The 15,514-nt window shown below is 44.8% G+C and overlaps 1 protein-coding gene across 11 annotated transcripts in view; it reads right to left on the reverse strand.

Annotated features, from left to right (window-relative positions):
• Nucleotides 1–15,505, reverse strand: part of PAK5 (p21 (RAC1) activated kinase 5) — a 264,702-nt gene extending 249,197 nt beyond the window's left edge. For 4 of the 11 annotated variants that reach the window (XR_003092188.1, XR_003092190.1, XM_025194237.1 and 1 more), the window contains exon 1: nucleotides 5,221–5,306. Coding sequence is in view for 4 of the 11 variants with exons in the window: in XM_025194237.1 (XP_025050022.1) it covers nucleotides 5,221–5,245 (25 nt within the window). In the remaining 7 variants the exon portion in view is untranslated. Of the gene's footprint in view, nucleotides 1–5,220; nucleotides 5,309–15,409 lie in introns of those variants that run through there. The other 7 variants (XR_003092189.1, XM_025194242.1, XM_025194244.1 and 4 more) reach the window with 5 other exon arrangements.
• Between the last annotated feature and the right edge of the window lie 9 nt (nucleotides 15,506–15,514).

A 15,514-nucleotide genomic window follows, 5' to 3' on the forward strand; every position in this document is an offset into this window, starting at 1 on the left:
GCTGTAGCATTAGGAGGGGGACAAATTCAAGGCAAACCTCCAATAATTAGATTTTATGCCTGTAAAATGTAGAGATGCGATACATTAGTCCTATATTGTATGGGCACCAATATAAGAAAAATTAACATTATCGCCAATCGGCTTTTTTTGGCTGATGTGACCCATAATGTCGCCAATAAATGCCCCGTGCATGCAGGCAGCCAGAAGCACAGCCCAGAAGTGTGCACAGTAGCATCCACTGGTAAGTCTGTTGTGGGAGGAGGGGCAGAAGGAGGGAAGGAGCGTGCGGGGGGCGGGGTGCAGATCAAGGCCCCTGCAATAAGGGGGGCAGTGGCAGGCACAAGACAAGCAGCTTGTCCAAGGGATGCAGGGGGACAGCTCCCACTGTTACGCACACTCCAGAAGGACATGGGGGAAATGTGCCCTCGGATACATGCGTGTAGCAAGGGTGGGCTGCTGCTGCGGGCTGGGGCCCAGGGCTGCACCAAGCATTTCCTGGAGCAGGGAGCTGGGCCGGGCTGCACTTGGGGCAGGTGGCATCAGCACTGGGAGGGGGGCTATGGGGGAGGGGAGCTATAGCCACCCCAAAATTTGCTGTAGCCCCTGCTCCCAGTGCTGCTATCACCTGCCCCAGGCACAGCTCAGTTCAGCCCAGCCCTCTCCCACACCCCGCCAAGAAGAGCCCAGCGCCACCCCAGTCTGCAGCTTGCCCCACTCATAGATCCGGGTGCACACCCCCCCCATGCCTTCTTGGGGTGCATGAACAGAAAAAGCCACCTCCCACCCCCACCGCACAACCCCCAGATGAGCTGCAGCTCCATTTTGCACCCCACCCCAGCTGGGAAGTGCCTGCCCCTGCCCCACTCCCTCCCTCACCACAGGGGCCTTGATCGGCTATCCCATCCTCTTCTTTCCCCCCCTCCCCCCACACCAGACTTACCAGCCAGACGCTCTCCAAGCTGCCAGGCTGCATATCGGCAACTAGATCGGTATCAGCTGATATGGCTTCTTAAAAAGAGGCCATCAATATCAGCCCAAAAAATGTCTATCAGTGCACCCCTAGTAAAATTATAACAAATTTAAATTTTTTCTATATATAGATATAATCTAATTATTGGGAGGTTATTTTATATTCAAGTAAATACATTAGATCTACTATGACACCTTTAAAGGTTGACTATTTTGATAGCAGATATGGCAAAAATTACCCATCTTATATAGTACTTTGTTGAGGGAAGATAAGACAACGCTGATCTTTGGTAGGAGTACATATCCCCTTCCCGATAGGAAAAGCAGTATACGTTTCCACCCAGGATGACTGTGGGGGCTTTCATTTTATCCAGAGAAGTACAAGAGAAGCCATAGCAAATTCCCCCACACCATACACCAGTTTACTGGGATACTGTCAACCAGGCAACATTACCAGGAGCAGCTACATACAGCAGAGAATACACAGACATACTCACTATTGGGTGAAGATGACTCAGGACAGCCCTCAGAAACTGTCTTTGCAGCTGAGGCAAAGTTCAGATTCCCACACCTATGCCTTTGTGTGAAGCAGTTTTATACAGTTCAGATTCAAATTTCTGTATTCCCACCCATTTCCCTGAGATAACAATCTCTTGACCAATTGAATAAGGAGCAGGGAAACTGAGTCATGACCTGTGACCATTATTCTTTCCTGTGGTTGCCTTGTTAGCACTGGATGTGATCCTGGCCTATATTTCAGCTCCCTTGGAACTGTTCCTCACAATCCCCCTTCTGTCACATGCTAATCATTGTGATTCAGACTGAACTGCTTCTGGGATCAGAGCACCTGAAAGGAGAAATGTAGTGACATATACAGCACAGCAAAAAGGGGTAAGAGGTGTTCAAGACTCCCCAACACACGTTCATATTCAGAAAATACTCGGACATCTCCCAGTTCACTTAACCCCTGTTTGAAATAACTCCACTTCCTAGGACCACATATTCAAATCTGAGCAGGACTAACTCAATTGTTCATAACTTCATCTAACATTTTTATATAGGTGATGTGATGTGGCATTACAACATTTTTATTCTAGCCAACCAAGCCCCTTGTTCAGATACAGTTGTATTGGTAAAGAAAAAAAGTGTTTTGTACCTGTTTAATTGATGCCATTGTCCCAAAATAAATTTAAACCAAAGTACCTTTTTTGCCAATCTAAGCTGCATCCACACTAGGAAGGCTGGCCAATGCAGCTATACAACCAAAGCTTTTCTAGTGTAGACTAGCCCTTGCATTATACCCCTCACCACTGTATCACTATTGTTTCCATTAGCACAACCATCATCTGTAACACACTTGCTCAGTTTACAGATGGCTTTGCTGCCTATCCCCATCCCAGTACTCTGCAATGAATATGACATCTTATTTTGCACTCAATACTGCACCCTCAATTTTCTAATAGGCTCACAGAGCAGTTTTCTCTATTCCAACCCATGCTACCTGTCCTATTTCAGAGTGGGGTATCTTCCCATCATATTTCTTAACAGTTTCCATCATTTCCCTCATAGCCAGTGTTAATCTCTCTAGTCTTGGAATTACGTAGACATTTGCTAGTCTCCGGTGCTCCAATCTTACTGTGAGATAAGGAGCTTTTAAAGACAGACACTGAAAGGTGTACGGCTTCCCTGAATACTTGCTTTAATGATGTAGATGCCCATCAGCTAGAGCTGCTAGTCTGTCTTCTTTCAAAGCCACTTCCTACTGTAATGGAGAGGAGCTGAAATAACTACTCTAGCCCTGAGACTACAGTAACAGTTAGGAAGAAGCTTGTGCTGTGAGAAAGGCAGAGTATTTCTTAAGTCTGCCAGCCCCACTGATCTCACTTGGGCTGCACTTTATGCATGATATGAGCTGAATAAAAGGGTTCTGGCAATATGCGCTAAGAGCAAGCAGACATACCACCCTGTGAACAGGAAGTACAAGGAAGTGATGTGAAACCCAGTGCAAAGCCCAAAGAAGTAATCTCCAGACACATCTACACAAGACATTTAATGAACAGTTGACTAATGATGCGCCGTAAATATCTTGGCGTCTATATGTGCATCCCTATTAGGCTAAACTAATTTACTCTCTAGCAGGATAGTACTTGTAAATACAAGTACAAATAAAGCTGTAACTATAAGTACTATCCTAATGCAGAGTAAAAAACTCCGCAGCAGCACACATGTAGACGCTGAAGGGCCTGGCTGGGGCATGAGGACACTTCAGTGCAGGGGCTGCCTGCTGGCTAGCCCTGCACTAAAGCACCCTCATATCCTAACCAGCCCCTCCACAGCATGTTGAGCTGGTGGTGAACAGCCCCAGGCTGACCCCCAGGGCACCCCCGCAGTTTATTCATGTGCCGTAATTGCATGTGTAGGTATGCCGCATAAGAACTTGGTTGAACTCCTGAAGAAATCAGTAGAATTTTGACCAGCAATTTAAGAGGAGGAAGTAAAGGCATTTGTGTACAAAGGAAAAATAGGCTAAATCTCAGAAAATTTACCAGACTTTTGTGAGTGATAGCTTTTATTCGATTTATGCATGGTTGGGAAAGACATAGGCAAGCTTTCAGGTATCACAGTATCCTTCCCTAGGTCCCTCCGTAAGAGTACTTGGTTCCCAAGAGCATGTCTACATCCCTCCCAACTAGGCAGTTGGTCCAATAAGAGATACCATCCACAAAACTCATTGCTATGTTGGTCCAGAAGAAAATCAAAAGGCAATGACATCACCCCAACACTACCATCAAATGAATTAAGATTTTGGTCGTAGCACCGGCTCAAGCACATTTTCATCTGCTCATTTTATTTTGGTTACAAAGACTTCTGTTTACATAAAGCAAATGAGGCACAAACAGGAGGAAATTTATGTTAATCATCAAAGAGGTATTTAGCAGGCAACTGTGAGTTCAATATTAGTCTGGAATCTCTGGTAGAATTTCTCTTCCCTGACTGCTTTGGAAATTTAATTTTGATGCACAATTGGGCATGCAAAAACTCCTATATCCTGCGGCCCTAGCCACTTACTTTGCAGTCACAAAACCATTCTTATTTACTTGTAGAGGATAATTCCATCTCTCTGCAAACACTGAGCCAAGTTCTATGAAAAGCTAGGGGTTCACTCATAGATTCTGGGGGGCAATACAGATAGCTGATATTTAAGGAGGCATATCAGCCGATACCAATCCGATACAGCAGCCATCACGTGGTAAGTCTGGTGTGGTGGAAGGGGAGGGGGGAGGGAAGGGGTGTGGGGGACAGATCAACACCTCCCGTGGTGAGGGATCGGGTAGGGGCAGGCATTGCCTAGCCTGGGCTGGGGGTGGAGTAGGACAGATATGACCCCCAGCACACATTCCTGCCCAGGGCAGGGGGTCGGACCTGCTGATCTGTTTAGGTCCCTTCCAACCCTAAGCACTATGATACTATGATACAACCAGCTCTTTGCAGGAGAGGCTGTCTATTCAAGTAAAAATATATTTGTGTTTACACACATGAGAACACATCATACATATAAGAAGGAATCAATCATTGTTTTGCACTAATGACATTCACCCCAACACCATTTGGTCAATTCTAAAGTCGCTTTGTGAACAAACATGGCAGTAAATCCAATCAGTATAATTTGTTAATGCCTAAGGCACACAGTCAAATAATATGTTATATGCAAGGCTCAATTCTGCAAAGCACTGACTGCTTCTTGTGATGCACCAGAAGCCCTTGCCTGCGTGTATTCAAAGGAAGTTGGGGTTCATTACCTCCTAAGACTTGACCAAATATAGCATTCTTTTTTGAGCAAAGAGCTCAAAGGTGCCTGAAAAACTAGGACCTATCATACTCAGTCATTTTCCCGAGAAGGTAACTGTAGCAAAAACATTAAGTAGACACTTCCACATTTACCCAGGTGGGGAGGGCAGTGTCAGAACTTGGAACACATCCCTCCACCTCTCCTGACACCCAGTGCCACTGACTCAGAATGCTTTCCCTATAAGTGCAGTAGTACCAGTCAGCATAAGAGTGTCTTTGCCAAAGCCTAAATAGCGGAGACACACCACTCCACTATTAGATAAACAACAGCCAGAAGATTCCTATAAGAGAGTGGTTTTCAACCTGTGATCCACAGGATCCCTGGGGGCCTGCAGACTATGTCTCAAGGGTCTGCATAAGATGGCTATGATCAATCAAAAGTATGCAAATACCCACACTTACCATTCAAAGGGGGCCGCACTTCCATTCAACATTTCCAAAGGGGTCCGCACCTCCATGCAAAAGTCTTTAGGGGTCCGCAAATGAAAAAAGGTTGAAAACCACTGCTATAGGGGGAAGCAAGGAGGTCAATAAAAAAAGTTTTAATACGTGTATTATCAGTTAATGGCAGTTTAATTGAGGACTGAACTCTTCTAACTGGTTCTTTTATTATCTCAGGGTCTGTGACATGCTATGTTACATGTTTTATTGAATTAGTAACAAAAATAATATGCATTTATTTTAAAGTGTCAAAAAAAAAACCTGAAGGGGAAAAAGACAAGATACGGTCAGCATATGTTTGTAAATGAAATGGGTACTGCATTTCAGATATGTAGAACTGCAAACCCAGTCATAATTACTTTGATTTCCTAGGACCAGATACTTTGAGAGACTGTAAGCTCCAAATGACAGTGGGAGTTGGAAGTGCTCAGTACCTCACAGAATTAGGCTGAAAATTCACAGAAACCAAGTGAAAGAGTTGTCTGCAGACTAACAGGAGTATGTGATGGCGAGGGGTGCTAAGAGCTTTCTTTTATTACTGCAAGTTTGGGATGAATTGCTCATGTGCAATAGAGCAAGTCTTCCCCAAACAAGCAACAATGAAACATCTACAATATCCATGACTAGATTCATTTTTATGCCATTTACTTTATTCATTTTTTGCCCTCTCCTTTGTCTACCTTTGATTCCCTTTCCCCTTTGAAGTACATTAGTTGCTATAGAAACAATATGGTATTTAATATGGGCGGAGTTTAGTGACCAACTTTCATTTTTTTAGCTCCTGATGCAATTTTGGATTTTTAAGCATTCACATCAGCATATGTGAAAGGCAGATGTTTACTTGGTGTTTTAACTGATCATATTCTTTCATATATACTAATGTACTATTCCACCTTTCTTTTACCTTACAACTGCCTCTAGCTTAAAACAATGTACTTCTAAAAAAATAGCTGTGCCTGTTTCTAGCATCCAAGATCTTTGTCCTAAACTATTTTTGGCATTGCATCTTTATTCAGCGGGATCAACACTCCCACCCCCTATGCTATCCTGAAGCATGTCATGCCTGATTCAGATACAGGGGTTTATTACGTTCACGGATCTAATTGTAGAAGAGCAGGAATAGGAAAAGGGACATATACTAATCAACAGAGGACTGGAGTGTGAACTGGGACACCTGGGGTTTATTCTCAGCTTTGCCTCTGAACTTCCATATGACCTTGAGCTCATCACTTCACATGTTCCCCTGCTTTGACTAGATCTACTAACTTGGTCAAAGTCAATTGCATACACAAGTACTCACTTGGCCAAAGTCAAGCATGTGCATAAATGCTGCAGGATCAGGACTTTAGATTATAAACTACTTTGGACAAGGGCCATATCTGACTAATCTGACTATGCATCTGCACTGGGCCAGCCCAACTGGGCTCTGACCTCAATTGGCAAATCTAGGTGCTAGTGTAATATAAATAACATCAGTATATAATGTTATCATTTCTTTTACTTACAGCCTCCTTCAGGAATAATCTCCAATGTTTATGGAAATAGTAGTTTATTCTAGAAATGGAGACTGGATTAGCAAAACCAACTGAAAGATCACTTTGGATTTTCTAAGAGAACTAAGCAACATCAATCATTCTTGGAAATCATGCTTTTGGAAAAGGTTTTTCATTTGTTATGTAAAATCAGTTACAAAGGATGCAAATATCTGTGGTGGAACATGTAGTTTTCGTCATGATATGCTCATGCTCCTTTCCTCCCTTTTGCTATAGGCTGCATGCTGGGGTATTATAATGACAGCCTCCAGTTCTCATGTTACTGTACAGAACACCATCAGAACTGACCCATGAGCATTTAAAAATCAAGTCCTTGGGCTAAGTTCTGCATTGTTTATGGAGGTCAAACAGCATTCAATTTCCATGGCAGAGAACCAAGTGAGAAGCAAGAAAGCACTGAATATTTTTAGCCTACACCTGTGACTATGTCCATAACCTTACCCATTCACATAAGGTACTTGGACCTTGATCCAGTGAAGTTTTTCCAAACATATTGTTGCCAGGAAACAGCCAGTGTCCCCTGTCCCATCCCCCAACCCACCCAGTCTAATTCAATACAAGTCATCTCCCATCGGGGCAAATCCAGAAGGCATGCAGTGGCATGCCTCCCACCCCCACCTTTCAGACCATGCTGCAGGCACAGCAGCTGGGAACTTAAAAGTCCCCAAAGCAGGTAAGAATTCCCTGCCTAACCCTCCATGATCAGTAGCATGTGCCACCCCAATCCCTCCTCTCCCACCCACTTCTGTTTCTGTTCCCTCAATTGACCTGGGGGTGGGGGGCTCCAGAGCTTCTCCTGCCCTGCTTCAGCTGGGCTGCTCAAGGAGCTGGGCTCAGCCTGGGAAACAAGCAGCGGTAGCAGCAGGCGAGTCTCCCTTCTTTTCCCAGTCCCCCTAGGTGTTCCTAGCCAGCTCTGGAGCAGGCTCAGGGAGGGAGCACCTGCCCACTGCTGCAACTGTCCCTGGTTGAGCCCAGCTCCCCACAAAGCTGCTCCCCACTGCCCCAGCTGGAGTGGGGCAGGAGCTGCATGACAATGGCAGTGGCAGCAGAGAAATCTCCCCAATAGCTTCTTGCAGTCAGAGGCATTAAGTAGAGAGGGTGAGGGGGACAATGGGAGGAAAGGGGAGGTGCTGCTGAGCACAGAGGGAAAGGAATGGGGTACCAAGAGCAGGGGTGGGAAGGTATTCTCACCTGATTTGGGGACTTTAAGAATGCCCATCTGCTGCTCCCACAATGTGGTGTGCCTGCCTGGGGAAGGGGGGGAAGGAAGCTAAGAGCAGGGGTGCAGTCACCCCTGCAGCATTGGTTGCTAATCCCACATTCCCTTTTTAAAATCCTGGATCCACCCATGTCTCCCATGCCTTTTATCACCTGTTTAGTAGAGATGTAATACAACCCGTATTCTCTAAAAGCAGCTTTATACAGGAACTCTGTGAGAGGCATGGAGTCCCCTGAAACAGTAACTGTAGATAGTTCACTTGTAGCTAAGGGACGTGTTTTCCTATAGGGAGTGTAAGACTTTGTTCTCTATTGGATTGTGTGCTGCAAGAGAAGTGTTCCACTGCTAATTTACATTCACCTCCCATATGCTACCAAGGTCTGCAGCACAATGGATACGTTCATATAAAATACTTCCCTCTACTAGCTGAGCTAATGGACTTCTTGGTTGGAGGTCTGTTTTTAGAGCTGAAGTGCATGAACTAGAACAACAGAAATTAAGAAACACAAAAAAAAATACTGTGGAGTTTAAGGATGTGTAGGAACCTTATATGGATTTTTATTGTTTTCTTCAGAAATCTAAGCTTCTGTTCTGATATAATGTATCTTGCCTTTCCGCCTGAAAAGACACCCTTCCAAAAAAAAAATCTAATGCACTAAGGTCTTACTGATTTTGTTGACAGAGAGATGCAAATAATAGCATTAACAGACTCTCTCCATAAACTAATAGCCTGGAAAACTAATTGTAGCCACTTGAGCATTAAACATCTTTAATAGAGCTCATTGAGTTTTTGATACACAGGTACCGTTCTCCCTTTTAAAAAATTGACTTTTTACCACACTTTTTTTCTTTGTAAAAAGTTGGAGAAACTTTTCAGGTTGCATTTAAAAACTGCAGAAACATTTCAGGTTGTATTTAAAAAAGAACCAGGGCCTTCTACTGATTTTTTCCTCCTCAAAGGAATGAAACTGATGTGATAGTTTGGAAACAGTTTAATTTGCTCCAAACATGATAATGATCTATAACTCAGAAAAAAAAAGGAAAAAATGTGGAAAATGCACAAATCAGACCCCTCTGAAATGTAACACTTCAACGTTTTCAAATTTTCTTCAAAATCAGATTTTTTTTTTCTTCTTTTTTGCCTATCTCTAGTCATTAACCTAGTAATCACAAGCAATGAGCTCATCTAAAATCAGGGAAAGACTTGGTTTCTCAAAGAGTAGGAAAATCTGGACCATAAGAGGGAAAGATTGGATACACAGTCTTCATCAATTTCAACAGGAGTTTCGGTAAATCAAGGACTCTACCAGAAATGCTTTGTAAAGGCATTCACAGCGCCACAGTAAAAATACTGGATAGCTGAAGTATAGTGCTCTTCTCCTTAAGGATCTTACATGATTTATATTAAAGTTCCTTTGTCAGAAGTATATATTTACACCTCAAACACTATATTTTCAGGTTAAACTAAAAATGTATGGGCAGCAGCTGCCAACCCTATTTCAGTTTGCATCACTCAGCGAAGCAGTTTGTTTTCTGAAAACAATCGGATGTCAAAAAGCACAAACACCTGATAAAAGGTGGATTAGGGATTTTAGTAAATGCATACTGACCACGTGTCAAATAGTTGGGATTCTTAATTGTAATAGCTTCAAAAGAAAGATAAGGGACTCCAGCGAGAGCTTGAGTTTCAAGTGTGTGGTTTGGGGGGGGGGCGGTGAACAGAGAGGAAGAGAGCCTGCACTTTTCATATGGGACTATGCTTCACTGAAAATGTGCAATGTCAATTAAGCAATTGTCCTGATCTCTTTCTTTAAGCAAAACCCTCAGTGACATGAACTTGAACTGGAGTTCCCCAGAATAAAGGAACACAGGATCTCAGCTGAATTATCTACACCTCAAATTGGAATGGATGCTAAAAAGAATACATTACAGTAGCAGTGAGCCCTCTGACAGATGAATAATGCATTTTTTTCTCAAGTCCTGAAGTAATAGTTGTGGAAATATACTGTGCAAGAAACTTACTCATTTACTTATTTTCATGCTGATTTTCATTAGGGTTGGTCACTGAGATCCTATAGTTTCACCCAAACATAAATATTCATCCAGTCACGGATACTCCCAGAAGAGAAAGTGGTCAGTGGGACTGCTGAGAAAAAAAAAATTACTAGGAAGCCCACTGCAGATTTGAGAATCAGAATAAAGGATGCTGCAGGAACAAAACTGCAGGAGGAAAGAACAATTTAGAGATGAAAGACTAACTCTACTCTAAGCTTTTACACAGAGGAAGAATGGTCCTGTGATTAGGGCTAGAATTGGACTACATTTCTCATATGAAACTTTCTCTTTCTTCTTGGCTGAACTTATCCAATTGATACAGTAGGGAGAGGGAGGAAGAAACACCCTGAAATTCTACAGTGTTTATGTTTCATTTTGAAAATGTCAAAATAGTCAAGTTTCCATTAAAAATCTGTTTTATTATAAAGTGACTTGGATTGTATTCATGTTTTAAAAGCTGAAGACAGAGTTTTATTGCAGGTGCTTCTTTCAGGCTAAGGCAACTGTTGTGTTTGCCCCCTACCCCAAAAGGGGGTTTTCTGAGGACAGGGGGGTTATTCAACAAAGGCAGGCAGGCAGGCAGCATGGCTGAGTACTCCCCTGGTTTTGATTAGAGCCCTGCTATAGGACTCAAGGGGCGCATCTACAAAAGCCATTAATGTGGCCGATTAAACGTTGGCCCCAGGTGCCACATTTGCACATAAGCCCAGGACTGCAGCATGTTGAGCTGGGTTGGAGCAGCCCCAGGCTGGCAGGCTGACTCCCAGGACCTCCTGCCAACCCAGGGCTGCTCCTACCCGGCTCAACTTGCTGCTTGCTCATTTCTCACTAATTCCCTGTTCTTCACCTTCTTGCTTGTCACCCCAGTCACACATCTCCTTTTCCTGATTTGTGTCCACCATGCTGTTCCCTACACCCCAGACATCCTTTCTGTTCTGACTTTCTCTGCCAGGTACCCACCATCTCCTGCTTCAAATCCCTCATCTATCCTGACAGGAAATTGCCATAACCTACCTTACATGAACAGTCTTAAATGCCCATCCTGCATCCCAAAGGTGTGACTGCAGTGTTACACAGGCATACCTATGATAGTTTTAAAGTAGCTAGTTCAAGTACGGTTAACGATCTCCTTGGGACAACATAAAGTTCATTGCCACCTATGCAAGCCTGCCATGAACCCTTCATAAGCTCTCAAAGTTTGTGTCACTGCAGCTACACTATGTATAGACCTAAATCAGCTAGTTTAAGGCCAGCTCAGTAAGCTGGCTGGGAGCGGCTGGCTGGGTCACGAGGGTGCCATAAAACAGGGCTAGCAGTTAGGCAGCCCCCTCACTGAAGCACTCTCATTTCCCAGCCAGCCCCATCAGTGTCTACACGTGCACTGGAGCAGACTAAATGACTCCACCGTAGGATAGTACTTGTGTCTGACAGTACTATCCTATGGCAGAGTTCATTAGTTTATTCTGTCCTGCATGTGTAGACAATGACGTTTCACTGTGGAGCTAATTAGTCAACTCCACAGTAAATGTCTCATGTAGACATACCCAGGAAACCCAAACTCACTCCCTGCCATGACAGAGATTTTCTCCATGATTTCAAGTGGGTCGATTAGCCATTATGTGCCTCAGTGTCTCAGCAGGCTCTTAAGCAGAGATTACAACAGTGCTTCCCTGTCTCACAGGGATGTTGGGACAATACCTACAATGAAGGAAGCTGAGGTGTTAAGATATGACGGTAATGGGAGCCATATAAGTAACTCATAATGGGAAGCCACATCAAAAGCCACTGGCAAGCATAAAATTGGGATATAAAAATACTGCCTCCACAACATATTCCTCCTTCCCTAAAACTCATCCCTTGTGGTTCTGCAGAGCTGGGCTGTTCCAGAGTGAACTCAAGATAACAGACAGCCAACATTTTTTTGGTATGTTCTCAAAGTAGCAGGTACTCAACGGGCTGTATACATGCCTCCAATATGCATCGTTTTGAACAGAAACATGATGATCAGATCATGGAAACACAGCCTCTGCAGAAGCCACACTACCCTAGGTAAGTGGACAGCACAGGCATCTGGATGCAGGTCTCATACACCCACACAGATGTTAAGATGTATGCGGATCTTAGAAAATCCACTCATACAGGGCTTCAAACCCTTTGTAATCTACAAGGGTTGGAAACACCAGAATCAGGGAAAATGATTCAGAGCAAACTCCGATGCAACAGTGAATGTTTTCAATTTTTTAATCCCTAATCGAGGATTTCCCACATAACAAAATATTGGTCATTGATACAGACAACAAATGCAATCAGGCTGTAGACTTTATCCACAGCTACATCTATCTGCAAAGATATGTAGAAGGGCAAGAAAATAAGTGATATCAAAAGCTTCCCACTACATTCATGGCTCTGCAGAAAGCTAAAATTTGGCACTAAGTAAAATCCAAGCAGAGCATCTTAGTGGGCCACGCAGCCATCTGCTCATGGCCTAATTCTCATTTGCAGTTGCTCACTCACATGAAGAGACACAAAAATTAAGAGCAATCTTATAAAAAGAAAAAAAAGTGAGGCTGATACGGGCCTCAATTTGGTCTTAATGACATCCAAAATTCAGATTTATTAACTATCACAGCTATTACCCAGCATGCAGCAGCATAACATATCCCACCTAAATACTTCACTGTAATAATTTCACATGTAAACCTGGTGATGTTACATGGTCACAAATGAGAAGAGAGTCTGAAGCAGGGATGGCCCATGTACCAGATCAAGCCACCAGAGCCATGTCATCCAACCCACATAACTCTCCACTGGTCTGAAAATTTGGCAGGGGAGCAGCTGCCACTCCCTTGATGCCAAATTTCTGGACCCAGGGGGAGCTCCACAGGCCACATAGTGTGGCCCCAAGCACTAGATCAGGTATGCAGGGAGGCAGGGGGAGTGTGGAGCACCAGGGCCTGATTTGAGCATGTTGGCCTGGGAAGTATAGGGGCTAATCCCCAGTGCACAGGGTCAGGCAGAAGCAGTGTGGGGCACCAGGACCCAATCCCAGCACATATGGCTAATCCCGTCACCCAGTGGCCAGTGCAGGGCCCAATTTGGGTGTTACATGGGCTGGTCAAAGCTGCGCAGGGCCTGATCCTGGCACGTGGGGCCCGATCCAGCCCTTGAACCAACTGTGAGCCACATATCTGGCCTGTGGGGCCAAAAGTTTGAGCACCACTGGTCTGTAAGATTATGAATAGGAAGGGAGCTGGTTCATGGGACCACTTTGCATGACCACTACTATGAAAGAAGGAAAGGTAGAGATTCTGCCTTTGCCTGACTTCAGGCTAACATAGCTCACTATCTTTCAATGAAAACACTGAGAACCTCTGAATTAGCATGCATATCTCAAACACCTATTTGAGCAAAGCAGTCCTTGCTCATACACTTTCTTTCCATGATTCAAAGGTAATGAAGTAAAAAGATGGCTAAACCCACACAGAGACAGTTCCCAGCCTTCTATCTGTCTATAGTGCAAAACAGAGCATTTGCGGCATAGTCACCCAGATTTTCAAATGATTAAAGCTTCAGTGGGGAAGCAATTTTGGGGCGATATCTTAAAGTAGTTCAGAGCAACCTTCCTCTGAAAAACTGAGCCAAGCATGGAAAAGCTGGGACACTCAAAAACACTAGTCACTTCTAAAAATCCTCAGTCGTTATTCAAACCAAGTAATGAATTTTGCACAGAACTCAAGAGCCTAACCTAAGAGCTTTGTTATAATAGCCCTTGATGTGCTTTCTTGTATACAGCCAGTACCTTTTCAGTTATTCCACTCATACACATTTTTACTTATTCGAGGCTTTTCTGGGGCAGGAAATAAGTTAAACATGGGGGACCAGGTTAGGATTCTTCAGATATGTCCTCCTTCTCTGTGCACCTCAGGTGCAGAGACATCTGCCAGAGGAGGTTTACAAGCTACAGCTCCAGAAACAATACATTTTCACACTTCCTGAAAAAGAAAGGCAAAAACCCTCCCTTTCCCCTTTAAGGATCATTGTCTTGAAGCACTTGATACCGTTTCTTTGCCTAGTGCTCTCCTTGTCAAGTTGTACTGTTGACTAGCTCAGACTTTCCAGTGCCATAGCAAGGTCAGCTGCCATTTCATCCACCTCGCTCCCCCGCCCCCCCCCAACAGGGATAAATTATTCAAAGAAACCTCAGGTATTTTAAAACTCTATAATAAAAAGTCTCCCCATCATGCTAAGTGACATGCATTGATGAAATGAAGCAACATGAGTGGAAAACATTCAGAAGTCATCTCTTCTCACCAAAGCAATTAAACAATGAGAAATGACTTGAAAAGCCTTGAATTCATTTTTTAAAGTCAGCGTTATCAAAGGCGCTCTGCATTATCTGCTATTGATTTGATTGGCACCGCTCCCAGGTTTCCTGCCTCTGCACCGCGTCTCTCTCCAAGCGTTATTCTGAGATTGGGCTCTTTGTATGGCATTTCATGCTGCCGCTTACAGTCCAAGCACTCACTTTAAAAACACCTTTCACCAAACTTGCTGTTTAATTCTGCCAGGTCACTGCTCCCACTTTCCTGTCGAGTGAACAGACCCCGGGTACCGACAAACATATGCCTCTCCCTTCCCGTGTCCGGACACTGCTCTCTAGAATAGAACTTGCCATCTTGGAACTGTCCCTCATACGATCCTCCCGGAGGGGATCCAAAACAGTGGGGCTGTGGCCAGCCCAGCTCCACAACCCCGTTTCTGAAGGGTGCAAAAATCTGGAACATCGATGGGCAACCGCATCCCGAGCGTGCCCTCGCCTTACACAGGCGACCGTGTCCCAGCTATGCCCTCACCTTACACAGGTGACCGTGTCTCACCTGCGCGGTCATCTTAGATAGGCAATCACATCCCGGCCGTGCTCTCGCCTTACCGGTGCAACCACATCGCAGCTATGCCATCCTGCATGGGTGACCACATCCCGGCCATGCCCTCGCCTTACATGGGTGATCGTGTCACCTTACATGGGTAACTGTGTCCCACCTGTGCCGTTATCTTACACAGGTGACTGTGTCCTGGCCGTGCCCTCACCTTACATGGGCAACCATGCCCCTGCCATGTCCTCGCCTTACACGGACAACTGTGTCCAACCTGTGCTGTCCTCTTAGATAGGCAATCATGTCCCAGCCATGCCCTCACCTTACAGGGGTGACTGTGCCACCTTACAAGGGTGACCCTGCCCCTGCCATGCCCTCGCACTACGGCGGCGACCACATCACAGCTATGCCATCCTGCATGGGGGACCGCGTCCCGGCCGTGCCCTCACCTTACACGGGTGACCGTGCCCCCGTCTTACACGGGCGACCGCATGGCAGCCATGCCATCCTCCACGGGCGACCGCGTCCCGGCCGCTCCACCTCAGCGCCGCCCC

This window comes from Alligator sinensis, unplaced genomic scaffold, assembly GCF_000455745.1.
Source record: "Alligator sinensis unplaced genomic scaffold, ASM45574v1 scaffold140_2, whole genome shotgun sequence".
NCBI classification, from domain to species: Eukaryota; Metazoa; Chordata; order Crocodylia; family Alligatoridae; genus Alligator; species Alligator sinensis.